The sequence below is a fragment of the Ictidomys tridecemlineatus genome, chromosome 9 (genome assembly GCF_052094955.1).
Source record: "Ictidomys tridecemlineatus isolate mIctTri1 chromosome 9, mIctTri1.hap1, whole genome shotgun sequence".
Lineage (NCBI taxonomy): Eukaryota > Metazoa > Chordata > Mammalia > Rodentia > Sciuridae > Ictidomys > Ictidomys tridecemlineatus.
The window spans coordinates 128,014,697-128,038,930 of record NC_135485.1 but is presented as its reverse complement, the minus strand read 5'-3'; the positions used below and the strand labels follow the sequence as shown (position 1 = coordinate 128,038,930).

General features: G+C 37.9%; 1 protein-coding gene and 2 pseudogenes across 5 annotated transcripts in view; 2 read left to right on the top strand and 1 right to left on the bottom strand.

Annotated features, from left to right (window-relative positions):
• Slc10a7 (solute carrier family 10 member 7) overlaps positions 1–23,307 on the bottom strand; it is a 245,540-nt gene extending 222,233 nt beyond the window's left edge. For 3 of the 5 annotated variants that reach the window (XM_040293231.2, XM_078022058.1, XM_078022059.1), the window contains exons 1-3: positions 22,962–23,307; positions 16,517–16,599; positions 5,318–5,454 (exon numbers count right to left, since the gene is read on the bottom strand). In XM_040293231.2, coding sequence (XP_040149165.2) covers positions 5,318–5,454; positions 16,517–16,599; positions 22,962–23,061 — 320 coding nt within the window. In that variant the 5' untranslated portion in view covers positions 23,062–23,307. The remainder of the gene's footprint in view (positions 1–5,317; positions 5,455–16,516; positions 16,600–22,961) is intronic. The other 2 variants (XM_021727886.3, XM_078022060.1) reach the window with 2 other exon arrangements.
• LOC101974667 (mitogen-activated protein kinase 6 pseudogene) lies at positions 9,231–11,807 on the top strand (annotated as a pseudogene).
• Positions 15,547–15,973, top strand: LOC101961349 (PCNA-associated factor pseudogene; annotated as a pseudogene).
• Positions 23,308–24,234: the final 927 nt, after the last annotated feature.

Here is a 24,234-nt window from a genome sequence, read left to right as displayed (position 1 = left end):
CAATTCAAAACACAGCCAACTTATAGTAAGTACAGTCATTGAAACATAAATAATCTCAGGTTATTTTCAGTTAAAGTAAAAATGCTCCTTAAACTTTTTGTAGAAATCTTTTAGTAAAAATAAAGCTCTAAACTACATCTGAAGTTGAAAAATATTTAATAAAACACAACTTACATTTTCAATTTCTTTCTATGAAACAGCAATTCTCAAACTTTCACCTTATAAAAGACATTTTCATGTTGTAGTGTCATTATAAAAATAGGCATGACATAATCATATGTGTTGAATTTAGATTCTATAGTGATAGTCTCATATCTGTTCTAAATTTGGTTTTGGTTTTTATTAAATTATTTTATACTTACAAGATCCTAATAACAAGTCTACTCTCTTAAAGATACAAAATAAATTGCACAAGAAAATGAAATAATGAGTACTATATCTAAGTACCAAAAATTAAAAAAAAATATTCAGAATTCGTATAGAATATACCTTTCTAGGGAAAAGATATAGGAGGAGCAAGGAGCTACCCTAACTAGGGGGAAATTCATATAGGGCATAGTGGACAAAGAGCATCTGACATAAAACAGATTTTGAATAATGTGCTTATAGATGACTTTTATTGATTCTTTTAAGAATGTGTTATCTAAAATTTATGCAGTAAATTTATGTTAGCTCTGAAACAAGAAAAAATGTTTTAGTTCCTTTTGATTAAAACATAAGAAAACTCAACTTATGGGATTTCCAACTCATTCAATTCAATATATATATATATTTTTTTTTTTCCTCCCACTGTTTTTATATTTAGAGTGGCCTCTTGCTATGTTAACCCAGGCTGATCTGGAACTTCTGGGCTCACGCGACCCTCCTGCATCAGGTTCCTGAATAGTTAGGCTGAGGTACATGCTATCACACCCAGCTTGGTCTTAGGTCTGTTTCCTAAGTGAGGTTAATGTAGTCTGTCCTATTATGAATTCCCAGCCTCTGCCCCTTCTTCAGGTTCACTAATACAAAGCATTTACCATTTGTAATAGATCCAATTCTACACACTTGACACACATTGTCTTATCTATTCCTCTCATGTATTATTCTCACTTTAATGAAAACTAAAGTTAAGACAGAAGGTCAATAATTTGCGCAAACTCCCAAAGCCAGCTCTCTAGAGTTAAAACTTTTATTCTGGCATCCAGGGTCAAAGATTTACTTATCTGGGACTCCTTCAGCCTTCTATTTCCCCTACCACCAATACTAGGTGAGTCCTGGAGGGCATTTTCAATCTTTCTAACTTTTTCAATCTTTTCTGTCTCCTAGTCCCTTCTCTTTAACTTACAAAGAAACAGAATTCTCCCTATCTTAAAAAAACAAAAATCTTTGAATTGTATATTGAACTATATATGGAATATATGAGTAGGGTACTACGTAAGAGTATCCAAAACAGAATGCATAAGATATTATTCCTGCCTTTAAGAAGATTCAATACACAAATGTAGATAACTAACAGCAAAATTAGTACTGTTGCCCCCTCAAGATCCAATCCTACATTTTTCATTGCAACTCACTGTTGGTCTTTAAAGAATACTCTACCCCATGACCCCACAACAATGCATTTTCCCTTAATGTCTCTGGAATTGGATTTCTTCCCCACTTCTACTAGTCTAGAAGTGATCTGAAAGTATCCTGTGATCTCCAAATCTCCAAACCAAACATCCTTTCCCTATTCGCTCTATTTACATTCTTGCTTCTCCAGGCAACTCTTATTCTTATCTTCTTAGTCACCAGCTTACTTCATCATTCTCATTTTCTCATTTACCTCTTTTAAACTATTCTTTTTTTTTTTTTTTTGCTGGCTTTCCTGCTGTCTTTTCAATCTTATTTTGAGTCCATAGAAATATTTTTAAATTTACATTTCTAGCCCTAACTACTACCACCAAATTTATAGCCAGATAGTTCCCTCAAACTAAACATGTCTAATATTGAATTTACATATTTCCTTTCTTTCAGCTTTATTGAGGCATAATTTGACAAATAAAAACTGAATATATTTACATATAAAATGTTTTAAAATATGTCTGCATTGTGAAATCATTTCCATAATCTAGCTAATTAACATATGTATCACCTCACAAAGTTATCTTTGTGTGTGTTGTGCAGTGAGAATACTTAAGATCTCTCCCAAAAATTTGGCAGTACATAATACACTATTATTAACTATAGTCCCTGGGCTGTACAATAGATCTCCAGAACAAATTTATATATTTTCTAAAAAATCAATTTTTTCCTGTGACTTTACCACAGGAACCAGTTTTCACCTAATGATCCAATTTGAAATTCCAAAGTTATAGGCAACTCCACTTGCTCCTTATAAATTAACCAGTCCCCACATCCTAGTTTCCATTCTTCTCCATGACTGTTGCCATCATTCTTGTTAAAATGCTTTTCATTGGATTCTAGAAACTTTCAAATGTACTGAATGCTCTCTACCTCCACACTGACCCTTCACCACTGCACAGTGAGGAGAGTGTGCTCAGAACACCTTTATTTAACAGGATCCTGAGTCTGCAACTCCCTCAAGTTAACATCCTAAGTGTGTACTCTGACTGGGCAGAGGAAAAAGTAAGCTAGGAGAGAGCTTTCTTGGAGTTAAACCAAGGATGTACTTTTTTAAGTCTAACTTCCCAAAGTGAGAACTATATGCTTGCTTTATTTAGCATACTGAATTGCAAGCACTATTCTTCTAATAATAAACACAGTACAGTGCTATCAGACCAATCTCCCGGAATGACCACCTTTTAGCACTATGTCTTTTCATTTTAGCACTTTTAAGAGCTCCCCGTCACTTGTAGCTTCAAACCCAAACTCCTCAGTGCAGACCTTTGCTGATGCGGTCCAGAGGAAATATTTTTATGTTTGACTTTTACTAATGTCTCATTTTTTAACTTTCTACTTTAAAGCATATACAACCCTTGCTGAACTATTTATCCTTTAGCTGGTTTTACCATTCATTTGATAAAACATAGGCGGCCCCATCTTTATTGTAGGAAACAACCATGTACATTATCCTCTGTATCCAACTAGGTTGGAAGGTCCCTGAAGACAAGGAAACCGAGTTAGTATGTCCCTATACTTTGAGTGGCCTACATGTGGCAGATACAATTGGTTCTGTGTGTGTGTGTGTGTGTGTGTGTGTGTGTGTGTGTGTGTGTGATGTGTGTGTATGTGTGTGTGTGTTACTGGGGATTGAACCCAAGGGTGCTTAGCCACTGGTCCACATCCCACCCACCCCCTTTTTTGTGTATTTGATTTAGAGATAGGGTCTCAATGAGTTGCTTAGGGTTTCACTAAGTTATTGAGGTTGGCTTTGAATTCTCAATCTTCCAATCTCAGCCTCCCAAGTCACTGGGATTACAGGCCTGCACCATCATGCCCAGCAACTACAATTGGTTCTTGATGCACATATGGTGTTGCTCTAAAATGCTGCCATTTTACTTATGTGAGCTCTTATGCTTTGGGATGAATTTAATGCTCATTCTCTCAGAACTCAATCTAGCCAAAGTGGCACTCTTCACTTTCCCTCTGCTCCTAACCCTTCTCTCCCCAGTTAAGTAAATGACACTGCCAATTACTCAGTGGCTTGTACCTAAAACCTAGAAGTCCTCACTACAGCCTCTCCACCCACGGGCTCTGAGAGCTCTGTTAAATTCTACCCTGTGTGCACTCACCTCTCTATCGCACGACTGCCTCACCCCTCTGGTCTCCAAACTCATCTCCTATCTTTCTCTCGGCTGCCTCTACTGCCTACTTCCCACAGAGCAGCCAGAAGAATCATTTTCAAATATAAATCAAACTCCATTTCTCCCTCATTTCAGTCCCTGCAATAGCTTCCCGTAGCATTTAGTATCAAGTCAGAATTCTTTATTGGGTATTTATAAGCCTCTGCATACACAGCTCGTGCCGACCTTCCCACCTCCACACCATGTTATCTCTCCTCCACATCACCATGATCTGGCCATCCTGGCTGTTCTACTGACATTACACACATCAGGTTTATCGCTGCCTTAGAGCCTCACACATTCTGTTTTCCTTGTCTAGAACTTTCTGCCCTAAGAATTCTCAGTTCAAATTAATCACCAGCCTGCCTAACAGCTTTCAACCACATGACAGTTTGCACTCTTCTCACACCTCTCTTTTATCTTGCTCACCTATTTACTTGTTTACAGACAGTCGTTCCCCAAGTCTCCCCAACACGCAAAATGAACTGGCATGCTGCCAGTTTTGCTGTTGTTTCTCTACTATTACCTATAAAAACTCATGGCTCATAGTAGGGGCTAAAGAAGTGACTTGAATAAATAGGTGATTTTAATTGATATCCCCACATCATTTTTAAGTAGAAGGTAAAAGTATGATTACATTTTATAGACCAGGAAATTGAGGTTCAAAACTATTAAATAACTTTGCTCAAAGGCATGTTAGGGATAGGATCAGAAACCATCTTTCAGGCTCTAAGCTCAGTATTTTAGCTGTCATATTATGATTCTATAATAGGTTTAGTTTTAAATCACTTTAAAAATTCTTTAATTGTTATTTTCATCAAATATGACTTTTTAATGAAAAGGATTCTAATAAAATCTACTGTTAATTCAACTATTACATCAAACAAAACAAAACACATGGAAAAGTAAATATTTACAGAAATATATACATATTTTTCCCTTGTACATTTTGAAAAAAAATATTCCATCATTATCTGAATACATTTTTTAAGATACAGAATGCAAAGTTAAAGCATCCAATGGACAGCCTACATTACACACATGCACATACATCTTATGACCTCTAGTTTCTTCAATTTTTTTTCTCTTTAAAACTCACAAAAAGGCATATACCCTAGTATCTTTTAAGGTTTTTGTGTGTGTGTTGTTGATTTTTTTTTCTTTTTTTTGTACCAGGGATTGAACCCAAGGAACTTAACCACTAGGAAGCCGTATACCCAGCCCTTTTTATTTTGAAACAGGGTCTCAGTAGGTTGCTTATAGCCTTGGCAAGTCGCTGAGGCTGGCCTTGAACTTGCGATCCTCCTGCCTCAGACTTCTGAGCTGCTGGGATTACAGGTGAGAACTAAAATGCCCGGTTTATCGTAGTATCTTAAGATTAAGCATGGGGATGTATTTTAAGATGTTATTAAACTATTTCTTATGAATCTTTTTGATGAAATACTGTTGTTTTAAAGGATAATAATGCTAATGTAAAAAAATGTTTTTATTTCCTTATAAGAAAGCACATGCCACATTAAAAGTACACCCTTCAAAAGATTTAAACATACCCTTTTAAGAGCCATTCATTGATGGATGTGATTGATAAAAGCTGAAGAAAAAGCCATATTGCCGCTGGGAAGAATACAAGTGTAAAGATCTGAATAAAAAGGTGCAGTTTTATATGTACCAAAGCACTGGTCAGCTCCTGGAAAAGGAAGGACACAAAATAAATAAAGGTAAGAAAATTATTTCTTAAAAAGATAGCATCACAAGTTTGTCTTTAGTTCTGAATTGTTGCATAGTTTTATACATGAGCATATCTATAAGAGACAGACCTCAAGGAAAAAAAAAAAGGCACTCATGATGGTTACAAAGTACCAGGCAGTATAAGCTAATCACACTACTAAAGATTTACAGATTGTTGACACCATAAACAAATAAGCATACTTACCTACAATTAATCTTTCAAAAAAAATCTTTGCCGGACTTATCACATTTTAATTAAGTATAATAATTAACCTCTATTCATCACATCAAATTTATAAGGCCTATCACATTTTAATTAATTAATCTCTATTCATCATACCAAATTTATAAGGCCTCAATTTGTCAAGATGTTCCTGGATCTACAAATAATAATTTCTTACACAATTGCCTCAATGATAGTCTATAATTTAAAAATGATTCCCTGTACAGTACAGTCACTGTATTCTGTAACATTTATTAAATAATAACCATAGACCATGACCTGAGCTTGTGGCTTTACATGTTATTTCCTTAATCCTCACAGCAACCCCATTAGATAGATATTATTATGCTTATTTTACTGATGAGGAAACTGAGGTTGATAACTGATTAAAATCAGTTATCAAATCCATTTTGGCACACTAGGGAGGAAAATGTACATTAAACATAAACAGGTACTTGTTATTGAGTCTCACAGCTAAAAAGGAATAATTAGTTCATCTCCAGAGTTCAAATATATATGCCTATTTGAATTTGTGTTATGTGATTATTCAGTTAAAATCAAACAAATTTAGAAAGTAGTAGAAAAAGTATACACCTTGAAAACAAGTAACCATGAAAACATATTCAAAGATGTCAGAAATTCACTAGTTATGGCCCTAGTTCAAGTAAGATGATGAGGAGATCTTCAACTCAGAGACATTCGTGGTATGATAAAGAGTCGGTCAATGGGGACTCACTGACTTAATGCCACGTTCTGATCTGTCCCATCAGCTCCTGCTATCTCCCCATGTAGAGGAACACAGCAGTTCCTATTCGATCATAAGTCATCTCTGAAGACATATAAAAAATTTCTGGCAGTCTGGGTCTAATATACGGTCACTGGGAAACACCAGACCTAAAGAAACCACAAATGCCAAATAAATATTCTTTTTTTATTTAGAAAAAAAAGAGTAAAATGATTAGCTAGAATGCAACAACTGAGGCATTTGCATCTATTTCTGATAGGAATATCAACTGGCATAACTTTTCTGAAAAGTAACTTGGAAATTTATAACAAGACCCATAATACAATTCACATTCTTAGACCCCAAAACTTCATGTCTAGGCACTTACTCCACAAATATAAAAAGTAGTAATGAATAGCTATGCACAGAGTTATCATCACAGCTATCTTTTAGACCAAAATCTAAAAACAACTTAAATAGTCAAGTCCAAAAATGGGAGAAAAATTAAATAGATCAAGTATAACCACAGTGTTATGAGCAATTAAAACGGTTGGTGAGGATGTCAGAGTATGAAATGTTACCCTACTCCACAACAGGAGTGTAAACTGGCACAGCCTATAGAGAACATTCTGGCAACTCATTCCTTCATTCATCAAATACTTGCTGAGCACATAAGACCATTCTATTAATAATAACCATATGCCATGATGATCTGAACTCGTGGCTTTACATGTTATTTTATTTAATCCTCACAGCAACCCCATTAGGTAGATATTATTATCTAAACTATACATCACAACTTAAAATGTGTATATTATTTGAGCCAGAAATTCCACTTCTAGGAATTTATCCTTCACTTATATTCCCAATGTGGGAAATGGCATATATTTAGGCTAATCTTCACAACACATCTGTAATAGCAAAACTTTGTAAAAATACTTAAGTGTCCATCAATAGAAGAAAAGTAAAAAGTAAAATATATCATAGTGCATCCACACAATAGCACACTACTTGGCATATAAAAAGAAATAGTATTTTTGATGTGTTAATGTAAAACAACCTACAAGGTAATTTTTTTTAAGTAAAATTAGGTAAGGTACCAAACAACATAAATAATATAACTTCTATGGGGGTGGGATACACGTTTATGCTTTGCATAACCTATCTCTGGAAAAATACATACAAACTATAAAAACTGGTTGTCCCCAGAGAAAAGAACCAGATATGTGGTGAAAAGGTAAAAAGAAGACTTCTCATCCTAAATAATCTTGTACCTTTTGATTCTGAACTATGTAAATAAATCATATACTTCTCAAAGTAAACAAAATGTAAGTTATTTTATTTTCATATATAATATATAAGTGATGAAAAATTAATTAATATTATTAAATTACATGAAAAATTGTTTTACAGTGTTACATGGAAAAAATAAGATAAGGTCATATATGTATGCATGTTTACATATATGTCTACAAGTATGTATACAGATATACATACATACATACAATTTCATTTTTAAAAACAAAAACTTTATTTTAAAAATATCATATATATAAAGCATTTGTAGGGCAAAGGGACTAAAAAACACATGATATTAATAGCAGTCATTTTTAAACTTTCTAATCATTTTACAAAAAGTAAATGTCACTTTTTAAATCAGTAAAAAGTAATAAAACTATAGTTTAAAAATACTAACTCTCCTAACAAATAAAATTAAAAGCAAATGCAAATGTAAAAGAACAATGGAACAGTAAAGAACTCAGCAAAATGAGCCATGATGGCCTACCATGAGCCACCAGGGGCTTCTGAAGCACAGGAAAGAACAGACAGGAAGTGTTTCTAAGGAAGATTTTTAAGACTCTCACAAAAATCCAGTGTCAAATATTTTCCATATCTTCTTCATACAATCATAAAGGTAAGAAAAGGAAACAATGAAAAATAAAAAATAAGTAAACCCTATAAAATCCAAAATAGTATCATTCCATACATACCCACGTATAGATGGCCATACATTCAAATAAATCCCATCATGAATAATTAAAAAGGAGACCCTGCATGACATTTTGTTTATTCACATGTAAGACAGGTCAAATTCCATTAAAATAAACTTAAGGAGATACTCCACATAATGTACTGATTATGCCAGAGTCTCACTGACGGCATCAAGAAAACCAGGGCTCTGACTGGGAAGTAGAAATATTTTCATTACATACCAATTTCCCTTCTAGCCCTTATTTGACCTTTATTTGATTCCCTTTCCAAGAGTCAGCCTCATAGCTCTGGGCTTCGAACAAGCAGCATGAGCCTAAAGTTTAAATTTGCTATATTTATTTTTCAGCTAAAGGGATTAAAAATTCATAATCGGTTTAGAAAAATAAAGAAAATGTATTCTGCCCTACTCTGGACCCCTTTTCAGGACCTGAGCTTCCTGCTCATCTTTGTTCCTATCCCCAGCACCAAGCACGGTGCCTTGGAGCCAGAGACACTTAAAAGGTATTTGTTTAAATGAATTGGCCCTTCCATAACCTAGTGTGACATATTCTCTGAAACTGTAGGTTTGAAGTTAGCTAAATATGAAATAAATTTAAAATGGAACCTTATTTCAATATAACAAAACTTGAGAAACCATTCAACAGGTATTTCAGAAATTAGGAATCAGGGCAAGGGTTGTGGCTCATTGATGTAGCGCTTGCCTAGCACGTGCGGGGTGCTGGGTTCAATCCTCATAAAAGCACCACATAAAAATAAATAAAAATAGGCGACTGCAGCAAAGCGAGAGCCTCAGCACAGCCAGAGACCTGAGCCGACACTGGGGACTGTCCGCGGGCCCCGCACCCCCTCGATGAGTCGGAGAAGTCCCGTGGTATCAGAGTAAGATGGACGGTAGCTTTGATTGTGATTGTGGTGAGCTGGAGCCACCTGATCACTAACAAAAGACATCTGTCAACCAACAGTCGCCAGGGCTTCCTGTTGAAATATATAGCAACAAAGGAAGAAAAGAAGCAAAACGGAAATAGTGCTTACCAGCACCTTAGAATGATGCTGCTCAGGACCAGTCCAACACTGAATGTCTCTGCACTGTGAGGAGAATGTTCATAGAAGCCTGTTGTGTGCGTATTTATTCACATTTTTGTTAAATGTTAAATTGTTTAGCACAGTATATCTGAGTGCATAGTATGTCATTTCATTCCGTTTGAGTTTCTTGAGTGTTTTCTTTAAATGTCTGCAGAGTTGCTGCCCCTTTCTTGAACTATGAGTATTGCAATCTTTTTAAGTCTCAATATGAGTAGAGCTTTTTGAGCTTTAAATCTGAGGGGAACTCAACAGGCCTGGTTGGCATATGCAATGAACATCAAGAAACCATCTTGCTGTGGAAGCATAATTATTTTTCTTCTCCCTCTTTGAAAGATCTTTCCTTTTGATGTCTGTTTTCTTCCTTGTTTACACAAGTTCAACAATTCGAAAGGAAAAGGCGATAGTAAGGGTTTCAAAATGGCAGAGAAATTTGAAAGTCTTATGAACATTCATGGTTTTGATCTGGGCTCTAGGTATATGGACTTAAAACCTTTGGGTTGTGGAGACAATGGCTTGGTTTTTTCTGCTGTAGACAATGAATGTGACAAAAGAGTAGCCATCAAGAAAATTGTCCTTACTGATCCCCAGAGTGTCAAACATGCTCTCCGTGAAATCAAAATTATTAGAAGACTTGACCATGATAACATTGTGAAAGTGTTTAAAATTCTTGGCCCCAGTGGAAGCCAGTTAACAGACGTTGTGGGCTCTCTTACTGAACTGAACAGTGTTTACATTGTTCAGGAGTACATGGAGACAGACTTGGCTAATGTGCTGGAGCAGGGCCCTTTACTGGAAGAGCATGCCAGGCTTTTCATGTATCAGCTGCTACGGGGGCTCAAGTATATTCACTCTGCAAATGTACTGCACAGAGATCTCAAACCAGCTAATCTTTTCATTAATACTGAATACTTGGTGCTGAAGATAGGTGACTTTAGTCTTGCACGGATTATGGATCCTCATTATTCCCATAAGGGTCAGCTATCTGAAGGTTTGGTTACTAAATGGTACAGATCTCCACATCTTTTACTTTCTCCTAATAACTATACTAAAGCCATTGACATGTGGACTGCAGGCTGCATCTTTGCTGAAATGCTGACTGGTAAAACCCTCTTTGCAGGTGCACATGAACTTGAACAGATGCAACTGATTTTAGAATCTATTCCTGTTGTACATGAAGAAGATCGTTCGGAGCTTCTCAGTGTAATTCCAGTTTACATTAGAAATGATATGACTGAGCCACACAAACCTTTAACTCAGCTGCTTTCAGGAATCAGTCGAGAAGCACTGGATTTCCTGGAACAAATTTTGACATTTAGCCCCATGGATCGATTGACAGCAAAGGAAGCACTCTCTCATCCTTATATGAGTATATATTCTTTTCCAATGGATGAGCCAATTTCAAGCCATCCTTTTCACATTGAAGATGAAGTTGATGATGTTTTGCTTATGGATGAAACTCACAGTCACATTTATAACTGGGAAAGGTACCATGATTGTCAGTTTTCAGAGCATGATTGGCCTATACGTAACAACTTCGATACTGATGAAGTTCAGCTTGACCCATGAGCTCTGTCTGATGTCACTGATGAAGAAGAAGTACAGGTTGATCCTCGAAAATATTTGGATGGAGATCGAGAAAAGTATCTGGAGGATCCTGCTTTTGATACCAGTTACTCCACTGAGCCTTGTTGGCAGTACCCAGATCATCATGAAAACAAATATTGTGATCTAGAGTGCAGCCATACTTGTAACTACAAAACAAGGTCATCATCATATTTAGATAATTTAGTTTGGAGAGAGAGAGTGAAGTTAATCATTATTATGAACCCAAACTTATTATAGATCTTTCCAATTGGAAAGAACAAAGCAAAGAAAAATCTGATAAGAAAGGCAAGTCAAAATGTGAAAGGAATGGATTGGTTAAAGCCCAGATAGCGCTAGAGGAAGCATCACAGCAACTGGCTGAAAAAGAAAGGGAAAAGAATCAGGGATTTGATTTTGATTCCTTTATTTCAAGAACTATTCAACTTAGTTCACAACATGAGCCTACTGATGTTGTTGATAAATTAAATGACTTGAATAGCTCAGTGTCCCAACTAGAGTTGAAAAGTTTGATATCAAAGTCAGTAAGCTGAGAAAAACAGGAAAAAGAAATGGCAAATTTGGCTCAATTAGAAGCCTTGTACCAATCTTCTTGGGATAGCCAGTTTGTGAGTGGTAGGGAGGAATGTTTTCTCATCAATCAGTTTTGTTGTGAGGTCAGGAAGGATGAACAGGTTGAGAAGGAAAACACTTATACCAGTTACTTGGACAAGTTCTTTAGCAGGAAAGAAGATACTGAAATGCTAGAAACTGAGCCAGTAGAGGATGGGAAACTTGAGGAGAGAGGAAATGAGGAAGGATTTCTGAACAACAGTGGGGAGTTCCTTTTTAACAAGCAGCTTGAATCCATAGGCATCCCACAGTTTCATAGTCCAGTGGGGTCACCACTTAAGTCAATCCAGGCCACGTTAACACCTTCTGCTATGAAATCTTCCCCTCAAATTCCTCATAAAACATAGAGCAGCATTCTGAAACATCTGAACTAAAACACTCAGCAGACATTTCTTTTTGTATTCTTCATGAAATGTGTTTGTCTTTTTTTATTACTAGTGTTTAAGTCATTTTTTACTTGAATCAGATGGTGTCATTTAGTAAGGATTTTTATTAGTTCTTGGTTTTTAAAATCCAGAATTTTTTTCTACATGAGATAGTTTTCATTTTAACTGGCATGTCATTTTCACACAAAAAAAGAATAGAGCAAAATAATGCAATGCAGGAGGAGACAAAAGAAATGCACTAAGACAAGTAAAAAACATTCTCTCATAGAACAATGATCTGTTTTACAGGAAACAAAAATCTTGCCTTGAAATTTACACAGTGAGACTGTACATAATTGCATGAAAATATCTATTTTTTTCCTAAAACATTTTTCATTCATTAGTATTTTCCAGTTTTTCATACTGTACACATTTCTTAAAACACATGATACCAGCAGCAACTGAAAATGAATGCCGAATTTGGTACACATATGTTATCTACCTCAAGGTAACAAAAGTATGTGGCAAAACATACCACCCATAGTGCTTCACAATATGCACTTCTATTTAGCCAGCGTTTATTGTAGTAAACTATTAAGACTCATTGTTTATAAATGTTCTGGTATTCATTCTTTATAGTGAAGTGTTAATACATCACATCTTATTTATTTTAGCAAATCAGTATATTTTCTGTATTTAATTATAAAATTAACTTAGTTTTAAAACTTTATTTGCAACTACACTTTTTCCATTTGGCACTATGGTTTGTTGCCTACCTAGCTGAATATATAATATCAGCTTATCCTAAGGCTGTCCACGTACTTAATTTACTTTTTTAAGTGTTCATTTTAAGTAAAGTACTCACTGTTTATAGGAATTTGTATTTTGGAGGTGCTTGATCTATCTACAAAGAAAAATTAGGAATTACTTTATTATAAAATGCTCCTACAAGTCTTAATTGTGTTTATTTTTTTAAAATTCTGTAATGTTAGACTTGTGTGCATGGAAGTAATTAAGGTACATCATTATTGTAGTTTTAAAGTTGTACATGATAAGACATTTTTTGTTTTTACTGTATGTTTTTACCGAATGATCTATTCCCCATCCCAAGGCAAGCATGAATAAAATTAGGTTAAATGTAAATAAATAAATAAATAAAAATAAAGGTATTGTGACCAACTGCAACTAAAAAAAATTTTTTTAATTAGAAATCAATAGTCATGAAATTGAAGATGTAGCATTGCATTAGCATAGTATCCTTTATAATTTTAATAAATAGGTAAAACAAATTTTAGAATACACATCACTAAACCAATGTATGAAAAACAGACATTGAAATGGTCAATTTTAAAAATCAAACTTGAGTGGAACCAAATAAGTGCTTCCAAATAACCTCAAGTCAATAATTTACTGGGTGTCTCCTGTGTGCAAAAATATACTATTCTAGGACCTACTAAGACACACAAATCATAATAGCAATTGAAATTAATTCAGGATTATTAACTGGAAAATAATAAGATGCTACCTCCTAATTTATAACTATTTGTTTGCCCAAGAAAATAGAGATGGTCTAATATTACACAGCGATGCAATCTAGCACATTAAATGGCTTTTGAAAATTACTTAATGTTGCATTGAATTGAAAAGGGCCTAAAAGGAGGAAATGGCTTTGATGGCTACTTAGATACCACGATAAAGCACAGAGACATTTCATCATTAGATCCAAATTAGCTGGATGACTCTGAAGGTTTCCTAGGTGTTTAGAGTAGCTGGTCCTTAGAGAGACGCTGATAACTGTGGCATTCTTCTTTCTTCAACTCTTGCATCCCACAAAGTTGGCTGCTTTACAGAAGAGCATGATGTAAGAAGCTAAGGAGTGAGAGACATCAAGACTCTTGCCAGATTTCCCATGGCCTAAGTAACAGCTGTAGCCATTAAGCAGCCACCAGGGGACGTAGTTAGAGCAAGGTCCTGACAGAGGACTTGGGTAAGGCAGCTGCTCCACAAGAAGCACCAGCCAAGGTCAGCAAGAAGACCTCCAAGTCCGATCAGCCCAGAGCCACAGAGGTGGCAAATATCTCCTGGTATCACTGTGCCCCACATTTCAGAACCAATATTGAACTGGGGTGCTGACAAAAAAAAAAAAGGTCTATTCCCTGTAATAATGGTTCTTTCATATCAACAGTTCTTATAAAATCTTTAATTTGACATATTTATGAAGACCTATCCCAGTTATTTTCAGAACAGCGAGTTATCAGTGAGAACATTTAGAACTCTTGAGATACAATTTACCAGTTGTAAACACTACACTGATCCTATGTAAATCAAAAAGAATACCCCAATAAAAAGATTTATACCAAGCCAATAGACACAGAAGGCAAACTTAGTAAGTCATGTTTTTTCCATGTTGTTAAAGAGTGCTCTAAGGAGGAGATAACTAAATTTAGCCTACAAACAGATTTAAAATTAAAAAAATAAACTTAAATAAATAAAGGCAAGAAATAATGCTGAACAAGAATTTTAACTTTTCAAGACATTTCCAAAAAAAAATCTTTTTTATAGTAAGATTTTCCCAACTGCATAAGAATAAGTATGTTAGAATGAATAACTTTATGTTATTTCTTCAGGAACAAATGGGTATATTCTCCTCTTTTTTTTTCATTCATGATCATCAAAAGAGAATCATAAATCCAATTCATTCCTCTCTCAGATGTAAAAATATGTCGATTTCTTTTTTTTTTTAAAGAGAGAGAATTTTTTTAACATTTATTTTTCAGTTTTCAACGAACACAACATCTTTATTTTATTTTTATGTGGTGCTGAGGATCGAACCCAGCGCCCCGCGCATGCCAGGCGAACGAGTTACCGCTTGAGCCATATCCCCAGCCCGATTTCTTTACTTCTAAGAGAATACCATGTTGGGTGAAGCCTGGATCAGTAAATGTTATCAATAAGCACAACAGACTGTGACTTGACGACAGACTGTGACTTGGTATGAAAAATGCCAGTATTTCTTTTAACTATTAACATTTAATAGATAAGCAAGGAAAACCTATGATTTTAAAAAATAAAAATTAGTTAAAAGTTATAACCAAAGAAGCACATGAACAGCATGAGTCCTGGGAAAAAAAGATGATCCCCAAAAGTTATGCAAACTAAACTAAACCTCAACAGCACAAATGTGCCCAAGCACAGCAGGCACCTGTCATTTTCATCCAGAAGAAGATGTGAAGTAGATGTTTAAAACACTCATTCTTATAATTTTTATGTTTTTATGTATCAGCTTAAAATTTTTTTAAAGAATAAAAATATATTAATTCTTGGTATTACCAGATATTTTAATTTTTTCCAAATTAGCAGGTGAGATGTGCTACCGTATTGTTCTCTTATTTTGTTTTCTTTGCATTCTTCACTAGGATATGGTTCATACCACTGTGTTCATTAAAAGGGCTGTTCATGAGGCACTTGTCCAGTAAAACACCCTCAGGTGGAAAGTGTTTTCCTGTCTCCTCTTCTATGAACCTGATGCCAACTAAAGCAGACTGTGTCTAGGCACCTACAGAAAAGTGGTGGCTAGAGCCCCTAGGCTTCTGGCCCCTGGTTCCTCCACCTCTGTCACTAAGTCTTTATCACTCCCATCAAGAAAAGCTGAAAATAAGTGTGCAGGAAGAAATCCAGTTTGTGTCTGCCCAACTCCAAGTGGCAAAAAAAGAACTAGAGGTCTCTCCAGGCTATCTCCTGAAGATTCTGAAAGAATTCGATTCCTGAAGCAGCAGGAAGCAGTGGCTCAGGAAGAGCAAAGAGAAAAGCTTGTCCTTTGCAACTTGACCACATAGATGACAAAAAAGAACAGAACTTTTTATTCATCTTTGAATAATGTCGCCTGTTTGGTATTCCAGGATGTAAACTTGTATAGATATGTTCATTCAATTAGCTTTGTTGAATAAGCATTTAATTTTTTAAATGAGGCTAAGATTTAGTTATTCAAAAGCAAGTAGTTGTGAAATTAGAAAATTAAATAATGGTTACTTAGCTTGATATTCAACAGAATGCAATAAATGTTGTTTCTTTTTTCTTTGTAGTCCTGGGGATTAAACCCAGGGGTGCTTTACCACTGAGCTCCAACCCCAGCCCTTTTCACTCATGAATTTATTTTTTAATTCTAAGACAGGATCTTACTAAATTGACAAAAGATATTCATTTAACACCATACTTAGAGTCCATGCTGCTCAACTATGAAGTTTCTATAATATGTAGAAACAAAACACAAGTCCTCTGCCATAGTCCAAGTTTTCTTCTGTCACAGTGAAGCCTTCAGACCATACCTATAAATGGCTCTTCAAAAGTTCCCTGCAATTTCAAAACTGAAGCACAAATTAAATTTCTACCCTTTTTTTATGTGCCCCATAGGTGACAGTACCTCCGTTTTTAATGACAGTCCGCTGTTAAAGAATATTGTTGCAACAGCAATGTAGGATACGGTTATTTCTGGCTTCAGTGGTCCTAAAAAGAGAGAAATTAGCTATTGTTAGAAAAGAATTTCCAGTAGAAAATTTGGCATGGAAGAAAATTCTGTTGTAGGAGAGTGAATGCTACCTTAAATATTAGCACGGCACCCCACCCCACCCCTGCCCAGCGGAGTTGCTCACTTGCTGTAATGCAGCCCAACCCCAGAGAAGATTTTCCAGAAGGCCAGGATCAGGGCTCTCTGGCCCAGCACATTATCCTCAGACTAGAAGAATAAAAAAGCTCACAGGAGAGTAGAAAAGCACCTGCCTTCAATACAGGTCCTATGTATACCACTCATGACTGCTGCTACAACAATCAAAATAACCCAATCTCAAAAAGAGAATCAATGAAAGACGTTCCTTTCTCTAATATAGTGAATGTCATTTCATTTATTTTGGCAGAAATAAAAGCATGTATCCATTCATGCCTTCAGATCTAGTCTAGAGTGTTCTTTCTACCAAAATGTACTGAGCATATCCTATGTGAGATACTGCACACAGAACACTTAACTACTTGTGCTAGGTCCTGGGGACATGACAGTGAACCAGACAGGCCTGGTCCTTACCCTCCAGAAAATTCCCTCTGGAGCTACACTGGCATCATTAGAATTATATTAATGCTATGAGAACAACAGGGGCCATTCTGATATTTAAGTATCATTTGTTGACTTCTACACAGTCAGCTTGAAGACCTAATGTGCTAACCACAGAACAATTCTCCTTTAAAAGATGCAATTCTGAGGAAATGCCATTTTATACCTGTGTACAAGCAGTTTTCCAGCAGTGGCAATTTTGTCCTCACAGATATCTGGCAATGGTTAAAAAGTGTTTGGTTGTCATAACTCAGCAGGGAGGGTGTGCTACTGGCATCTGGTGGAAAGAGATCAGGAATCCTGCTACATACACATCCTGGGAGGCATGAAACAGCCCCTCTAACAATAAATTGTCATGTCCAAAATGTCATTAATATCCCAGCTGAGAAACCCTGATATATGCCGTATATACCAAGATCTTAAAATCTGAGATCAACTCATATTTGACTTTCTGTAAAGCTCTCTGTACTGGATTGGGTAGTATCTTCCCAAAAGTCATGTCCACCCAGGACTTGTGAATGTGACCTTATTAGGAAACAGAATCTTTGCAGATATAATCAAATTTACATGAGGTCTTATTGGATTGGGATGGTTACAAATCCAATGACTGATATTCCCCCTCCCCCCACCCACATACACACACACACACACACACACACACACACAAACCAATGACTCATATTTAATAAATAGGAAAACCTGGATGCAGGCACACACAGGGAACATGGCCCCGTGTAGACTGAGGCAGAACCTGAAGTGATAACACCACGAGGCAAGGAAGCCAAAGACAGCCACAACTACAGCAAGCCAGAAGCAGCAAGGAAGGCTACTTCCCCAGAGCATGGAGAACACCCTGACTTTGGACTTCTGGCCTCCAGAACTGTGACAGAATACATTTCTGCTGTTTTAAGCCACCTGATACGTGGTAATTTGTAGCTTAGGTCGTTTGTTGCCTAATTTATTTTCCTTAAAGCAAAACAGGACAAAAATTGTGGCTCCTCCATCCTCCAAAACTTTTTGCCATATCCACAGACACTGCTCAAAAAATAGAGAGAAGACCAAGCTCAGAAATAAAAACTACCATTCACTCATTCAACAAATATTTATTGTGCAACTACTGTGTGTTAGGCATTTGTAGAACAACAATGCATAAAAGAAACAAAGATCTCATCAAACACTGCAATAAGTTATTTTATATACCTGGCATTAATACAAACCATTTTGCTGAAAACTGAGAAAAGGGAGCCAAAGGATGAGTACAAGTATGAAAAGCATGATGTTTGGGGACAATAAAGGCTTTTCATCAACTTTTCTCAGGAAGTACTTTTTTTATAATTGTGAATCTGCTCAACAACTCAAACGTACTACTTCCAACAGCTGAGAAGGGTGATTTAAGAGCAGATTTTATAAAATTTGAGTCTTTTTTTTTTTAAAAAAAAGAGAGAGAAATTTTTTTTAATATTTTTTTTTTTTAGTTTTCGGCGGACATAACATCTTTGTTTGTATGTGGTGTTGAGGATCGAACCCGTGCCGCACGCATGCCAGGCGAGCACGCTACCGCTTGAGCCACATCCCCAGCCAAGAGCAGATTTTAAATCCAAGGAATCTGGCTTGTTTTGGAAGAGGATGGTTCCTAGGAATTTTAAATCCCTTGCTTTTTGAAACTCATGTCATTTTTATTTTCCTCTTATGCCCTGCTTTTTTGAGATCTTATTCTTGTTAATTGTGGTTCTGTTCTCTGTGATGCCTCCAGAATTTCTATACAGGAAGGGTCAGATTTAGCAATATGGCTGCAGGGAAGAGCTAGGGGACCACAGACCAGTTGCAAAGCCAGCAGGAAGTATTTATCTGGATTACATGGCTCTTTGGGTAGCTCAGGCATTCATTCACTTTTGTTGACCAATAATTTTACTTCTTTTTGTTATTGTTGTTGTTTTGACAGAGCTGAGGCTCAAACCCAGTGTCTCATTCACGCTAGTCAAGCACTCTACCACTAAGCTATACCTCTAGCCCACATAATTTCACTTTTTAAGAAGCTAATTCTTCCCATGCTCTGCACACATATACATAAATACACAGAACCATTTAACTAAATTGGCGTAATTCAATGAAATAATCCTGGACTTTTAATATTTTAAATCCCTAAGATTAGGTATGTTGTCTTTTATAATAGATGCACATGTAAATAACTCTAATCTACAAAAGGACACAATGAGGTTATTCCAGGGCTCCTTAAAATATACCTGTAAGGGAGAAAGAGGAATTAATTTTGACTTCAGAGAAGTCACTTCTGAGACATACTCAACTAATAGGCTAACAAACGGCTCAAGTTGGGAATATGGAACTAGAAGTCACCTAGAGCAGAAAGAAAAACTTGGCAAATATTTGCAGAGCAAAGAGTTGAAGCTGAGACATAAAAATGATATCTGGCCCTTCCTTGAGCTAATAATTATGTTCTGCAAGTCACCAAAGTAACTAGATTCCGATCTTAAATGGCTAACCTGAAAATATATTTTTACTTTTCTTTAAACAAAATCCAAAAAATGTTCATCCAAAAAATGGAATGGGTAGCACATCAATCAAAAGAAAAACTGGCAACTGAAAAAAAATGAGGCAATTTCTAATAGGAAGAAAAAAAATGTTTTGGAATACTTAAAAAAGCAAGGAATTATTACCATTTCACAAAAGTCACTCATTATCAAAGTAAATTACACTTTCAAACATAATCCAAAATATTCTAAGATATTTGTGGCAATAAATGTAGGTTATATCATGTTTCTATTTTTTGTTTTTATTTTTGTTTTGGTACTTGAATTGGACCCAAAGGCACTTAATCCCTAAGCCATATCCCCAGCCCCTTTTTTAAATTTTTTTATTTTGGGACAATGTCTCACTGAGTTGCTTAGGGCCTCACTAAGTTGCTGAGGCTGGCTCTGAATTCATGATCCTCCTGCCTCAGCCTCCCAAGCCGCTGGGATTATAGGCATGCACTACGGCACCCAGCTCCAGTTTTTTTAATGGAAAAACAAAGCAACTTCCTTTTTAGGGTTAATGTCTTATTAACAACAATAATTTAATACGCAAATAGAAAGGACAAACTTCCTCTCTACTTCCAAAGAAACATTTCTCTTCCCAAGAATGAATAGAACAGTGTTGAACTGCCATAAACTCTAAGGTGTGCAATAATAATGTAGGGCTTTCTTGGGTCCCATTAGAATAGGTTGTCAATATCTCAGGATCTACATATTTATATCTTCTAAGACATTTTTTTAACCTCCTATATATTTAAAAATGAAATATAAGCCAGGGACAGTGTGCATGCCTATAACCCCAGCAACTAGGGAACCAAGCAAGAGGATCACAAGTTCAAGGCCAACCTGGGCAACTTAGCGAGACCCTCAACAAGTTTTTGAGACCCTGTCTTAAAATAAAAAATAAAAGGGGCTGGAAATATAGCTCAGTGGCAAAGCACCCCTGACCCCTGTGTTTAATCCCCAGTACCAAAAACAGAAAAAAAAAAAAAGAAAGAAAGAAAGAAATGCAAATGAGTAAAAAGAGCAGTGAACTAAGAATTAAGTTATCTAAGCTAATATCTACTATACTTCTTTCCATTTGGAAAGTTATTCAACTTATTTAATTTTAGGATTACTAAATCTATAAATTTCTTAGCACACTAACTCACCAGATGTCAGTAAAGACTTTTTTTAAGGGAGGTCCGACCACACATATGTGCAATACTTTAAAAGTCTTACACTTAAAAATAGAGTGTAGGGGCTGGGGATGTAGCTCAGTGGTAGAGCATCAGTGGTAGAGCATTAGCTTAGCATGTGCGAGGCCCTGGTGTAATCTCCAGCACTTGAACAAAAAAGGAAAGAAAGAAAGAAAGAAAAGAAAGAAAGAAAAGAAAAAGAAAGAAAAAAAGCCACACTCTGGCTTAAAATACTTCCAGCTCTTAATATTCTACTTCTACTCTCTTATAATTAAGCAAAGAAATGAATTATCCTCTATTAATGCCATAGGAGGAATGGAAATGGGAAACAATATTTCTAAGATACAATAATGTACCAAAACTTCAATAAGCAAAAGCCAAGGGAAGAAACATGATTATAGGATCTAGCTCATATCTGCCACTGCCAGGGGAGGTGGAGGGAACTGATTCACCATTCAACAACCTTCCTGCTGGCACAGCATTTAGGGAACATAAGGTAAAAGTAATTTGCAAACCTAGCCCCCACAGATTTAAACTTAAAGATCATACGTCACCAGTGATTTCATCTCAAAACTGAGCAAACAGATCTAACACCAGAAGTTCTAACTAGTGAAGTGTATGTTGCAGATGGCTACAAATCTTACTGCTTGGTTAGTTCCAGGCACAGAAGGTCTTCCTTTGACAGAACCTGAAATACCAGCTTTCAGAAGAATTTCTCAAAAGCTTACCAAGAGGCTGTGTCAAAGAAGAAACCCATATCTTCAGAGGGAGAAACCACTAGGAATAACAGGCTTGTTCTCACAGTTATGTACTGTACATATTTTGCACTATGTATAGAAGAAGAAAAAAACATTTTAAACAAACAGAAAAGCTTTCATCTACAAGATCACTGTTTAATTCATTCCATTTAAAGTGATTCCAGAGCTGAGGTGGTAGATCACCTGCCCAGCATGTGCAAGGGCCCGAGTTCAATCCCCAGCATTGTAAAAAAACAAAAACTAAAAAGCACATAACAATTCCAAAAGCAACTTAGAAGGAACTACTATTTCATTCACTTCCACCATGTTTTCATAAAGAGGTACAAACAGTTTCAAATATCCTATGAGCACTTCCTACTATAAAAAGATTGTGTGTTCTCTTCTATCCTTATTTGCCATCCTTGTGAGACTTAGGTATTAAATCAACAAATAAACTCGAAGATTGACAAGGTCAGAAATAAATGAAGAAATTCAATTAATGTTGATGAAAAGTAGGACGAGACTGTCTAAAGGTAGAAGGAGGAGGTTCTAAAAGGCTAATGATATTTCCAGGGTTCCCACCAGTGTCCTCAGGCCACATTACAAAGCTTCCAGTATACAGACTTAGGTAGGTTTTCAGCCCATCTGCGTTTCCTTGCCAAAATACACATCACTTAGGTTTTCACACAGTCTGCATCTGTCAGACTGCTAGTATAGCTACTGAATCCCAGCAGCACACGGAAGTAGTGTCCTGAAATGAAAGAGTGCAACGTGTCAGTGGGCTTGGGAGTTTCTGGAGTGGCAGCAACTCCAGCAAATCATCACTCTCCAACACGTGGGCTACCAAATCTGAGCTGGGGGCAGTGTGACCCTTTCCCCCCATACACACACACACTTTTTTTTTTCCTACTGTGCGGAGGGGGAGGAGTCAGAAATCGGCTAGAGAATGAGGTTCACCCCGAGACAGATAAGCATTCTTATCTATAAGGGCAGCCTGGAGTCCCTTGGGATGGGATGCTACTTGGGAGGCAAGAGGAGTTAAGTTTCACTCTCTGTAACCTCCCTCCTAGACAGTGAGGCTGCTCATGGGTTGCTCCAAGAAAAGGCAACCTGCACTCAAACGCCTTTGCCTCGCTCCTAACGACAAGTCCCCTTTAGGGGTGGAAAAGGACAGACCGAGCCGAGGGCCGAGGGACCCGCGGGGCTGGCCACCGCTCGGGCGAGAGGCACTGGCGGCTGCGGTCGCCCCTCCTTCCCGGGACTCGCGGGCCGGTGCCGACGCGGGAGCCGCCGCGCCGCCCGCGGAGGTGCGACTTACCCCCGTGCACGCCCACGGACGGCTTCAGCTTGGCTCCGGCGATGGCCAGCACTATCCCGACCATGAACCATTCTTTCCTCATCCTCTCTAGCAGCCGCATGTTTGTTAGGGTGGGTGGGTTTTGTTTATTTGTTTGGCTTTTTTTCTTTTCAAGCTGCGATCCCTGAATCCCCGGGGCGTCTCCACACTTTCCTGGATCCCTCCAGACATGCAGCAGAGCAAGTCAAATTGCCACTTGTAAACTAAAGACCAGAGGGGTTGCTCCGGCGGCTTGGAGGAGGGCTGGGAGTAGTAGTATCCAGTGACAGGAAAGTCTCACTGAGCGCCGCCATCACTACCACGCACCTCCTAATAGGCGCGCACACGCGCCCTTAGCCGTTCCGGCCGCGGGGTCCCAAGCGAAGAGGATCTGCAGCGGAGACTTGGCCCAGGCTGACGATAGCAGGCGATGGGGAAGGAAGGCTGGCCACCGGCTGGGATTAACAGACGCGCTGCCGTCCAGACCTGCCAAAGCTAGGGAATGAAGGGGACTTAAAATTGTCTTTTGGCGCCGCAGATACCCAGCCTCATCAAGGGTCTTTCTGCAATAAACCTTTAGGCAAACCTGCCCGCGCCCTTAGAGCATGCACGCACCGAGATTCTCTCCTCTGCACTGCCATGAGCCACTGGGAAGGTGGGGCGTGCAAGGTTTGGACAGGAATTTCTGGGTTGGAGCGGCGCTGGCTGGGCGCAGGCTTCTGAGGCGCGCTTCTTCGGGACATTACGACGCCTCCCGGACGCCGGCGTTGACGTTGCGCGGGGGAAGGGCGGCCGCTCCCGCTCGCCGGGTTCCGGGCTGGAGCTGCCGGACCCAGACGCGCTCAGCTGTGTGCGCGGGAAAGCGGCTCCCGGTGTGGGATGCGGGGGTGGGTTCACAATCGGGCTGCGAGCGGACGCCCAGGTTCACCAGACCCTTGCTTCCAGCAGCCACCGCTGCGGGAGCAAGGCAGGGACGGACCTCGCCGGATCGGCCGCCTCCACTCCCATCCCGGGCCAGCACCTGCGCCCCGGGCTGGGTAATGCCGGGGAGCGGCTGGGAGGGCGTTCGGTTCCACCCCAGAACTGACCACCCAAGCAGCAGGACGGCTCTGGGGAGGGGTCAGGGACTCCAAAGCAAAAGTAGTGAGGGACTGAGGGGTGTGGCTCCTGGATCTCTTCCAGTGTTTTCTAAGTGACCCTGACACTGAGAGCCTCATGAATGGACTCCTTACCGGTACACACTGTAGGAACCCCA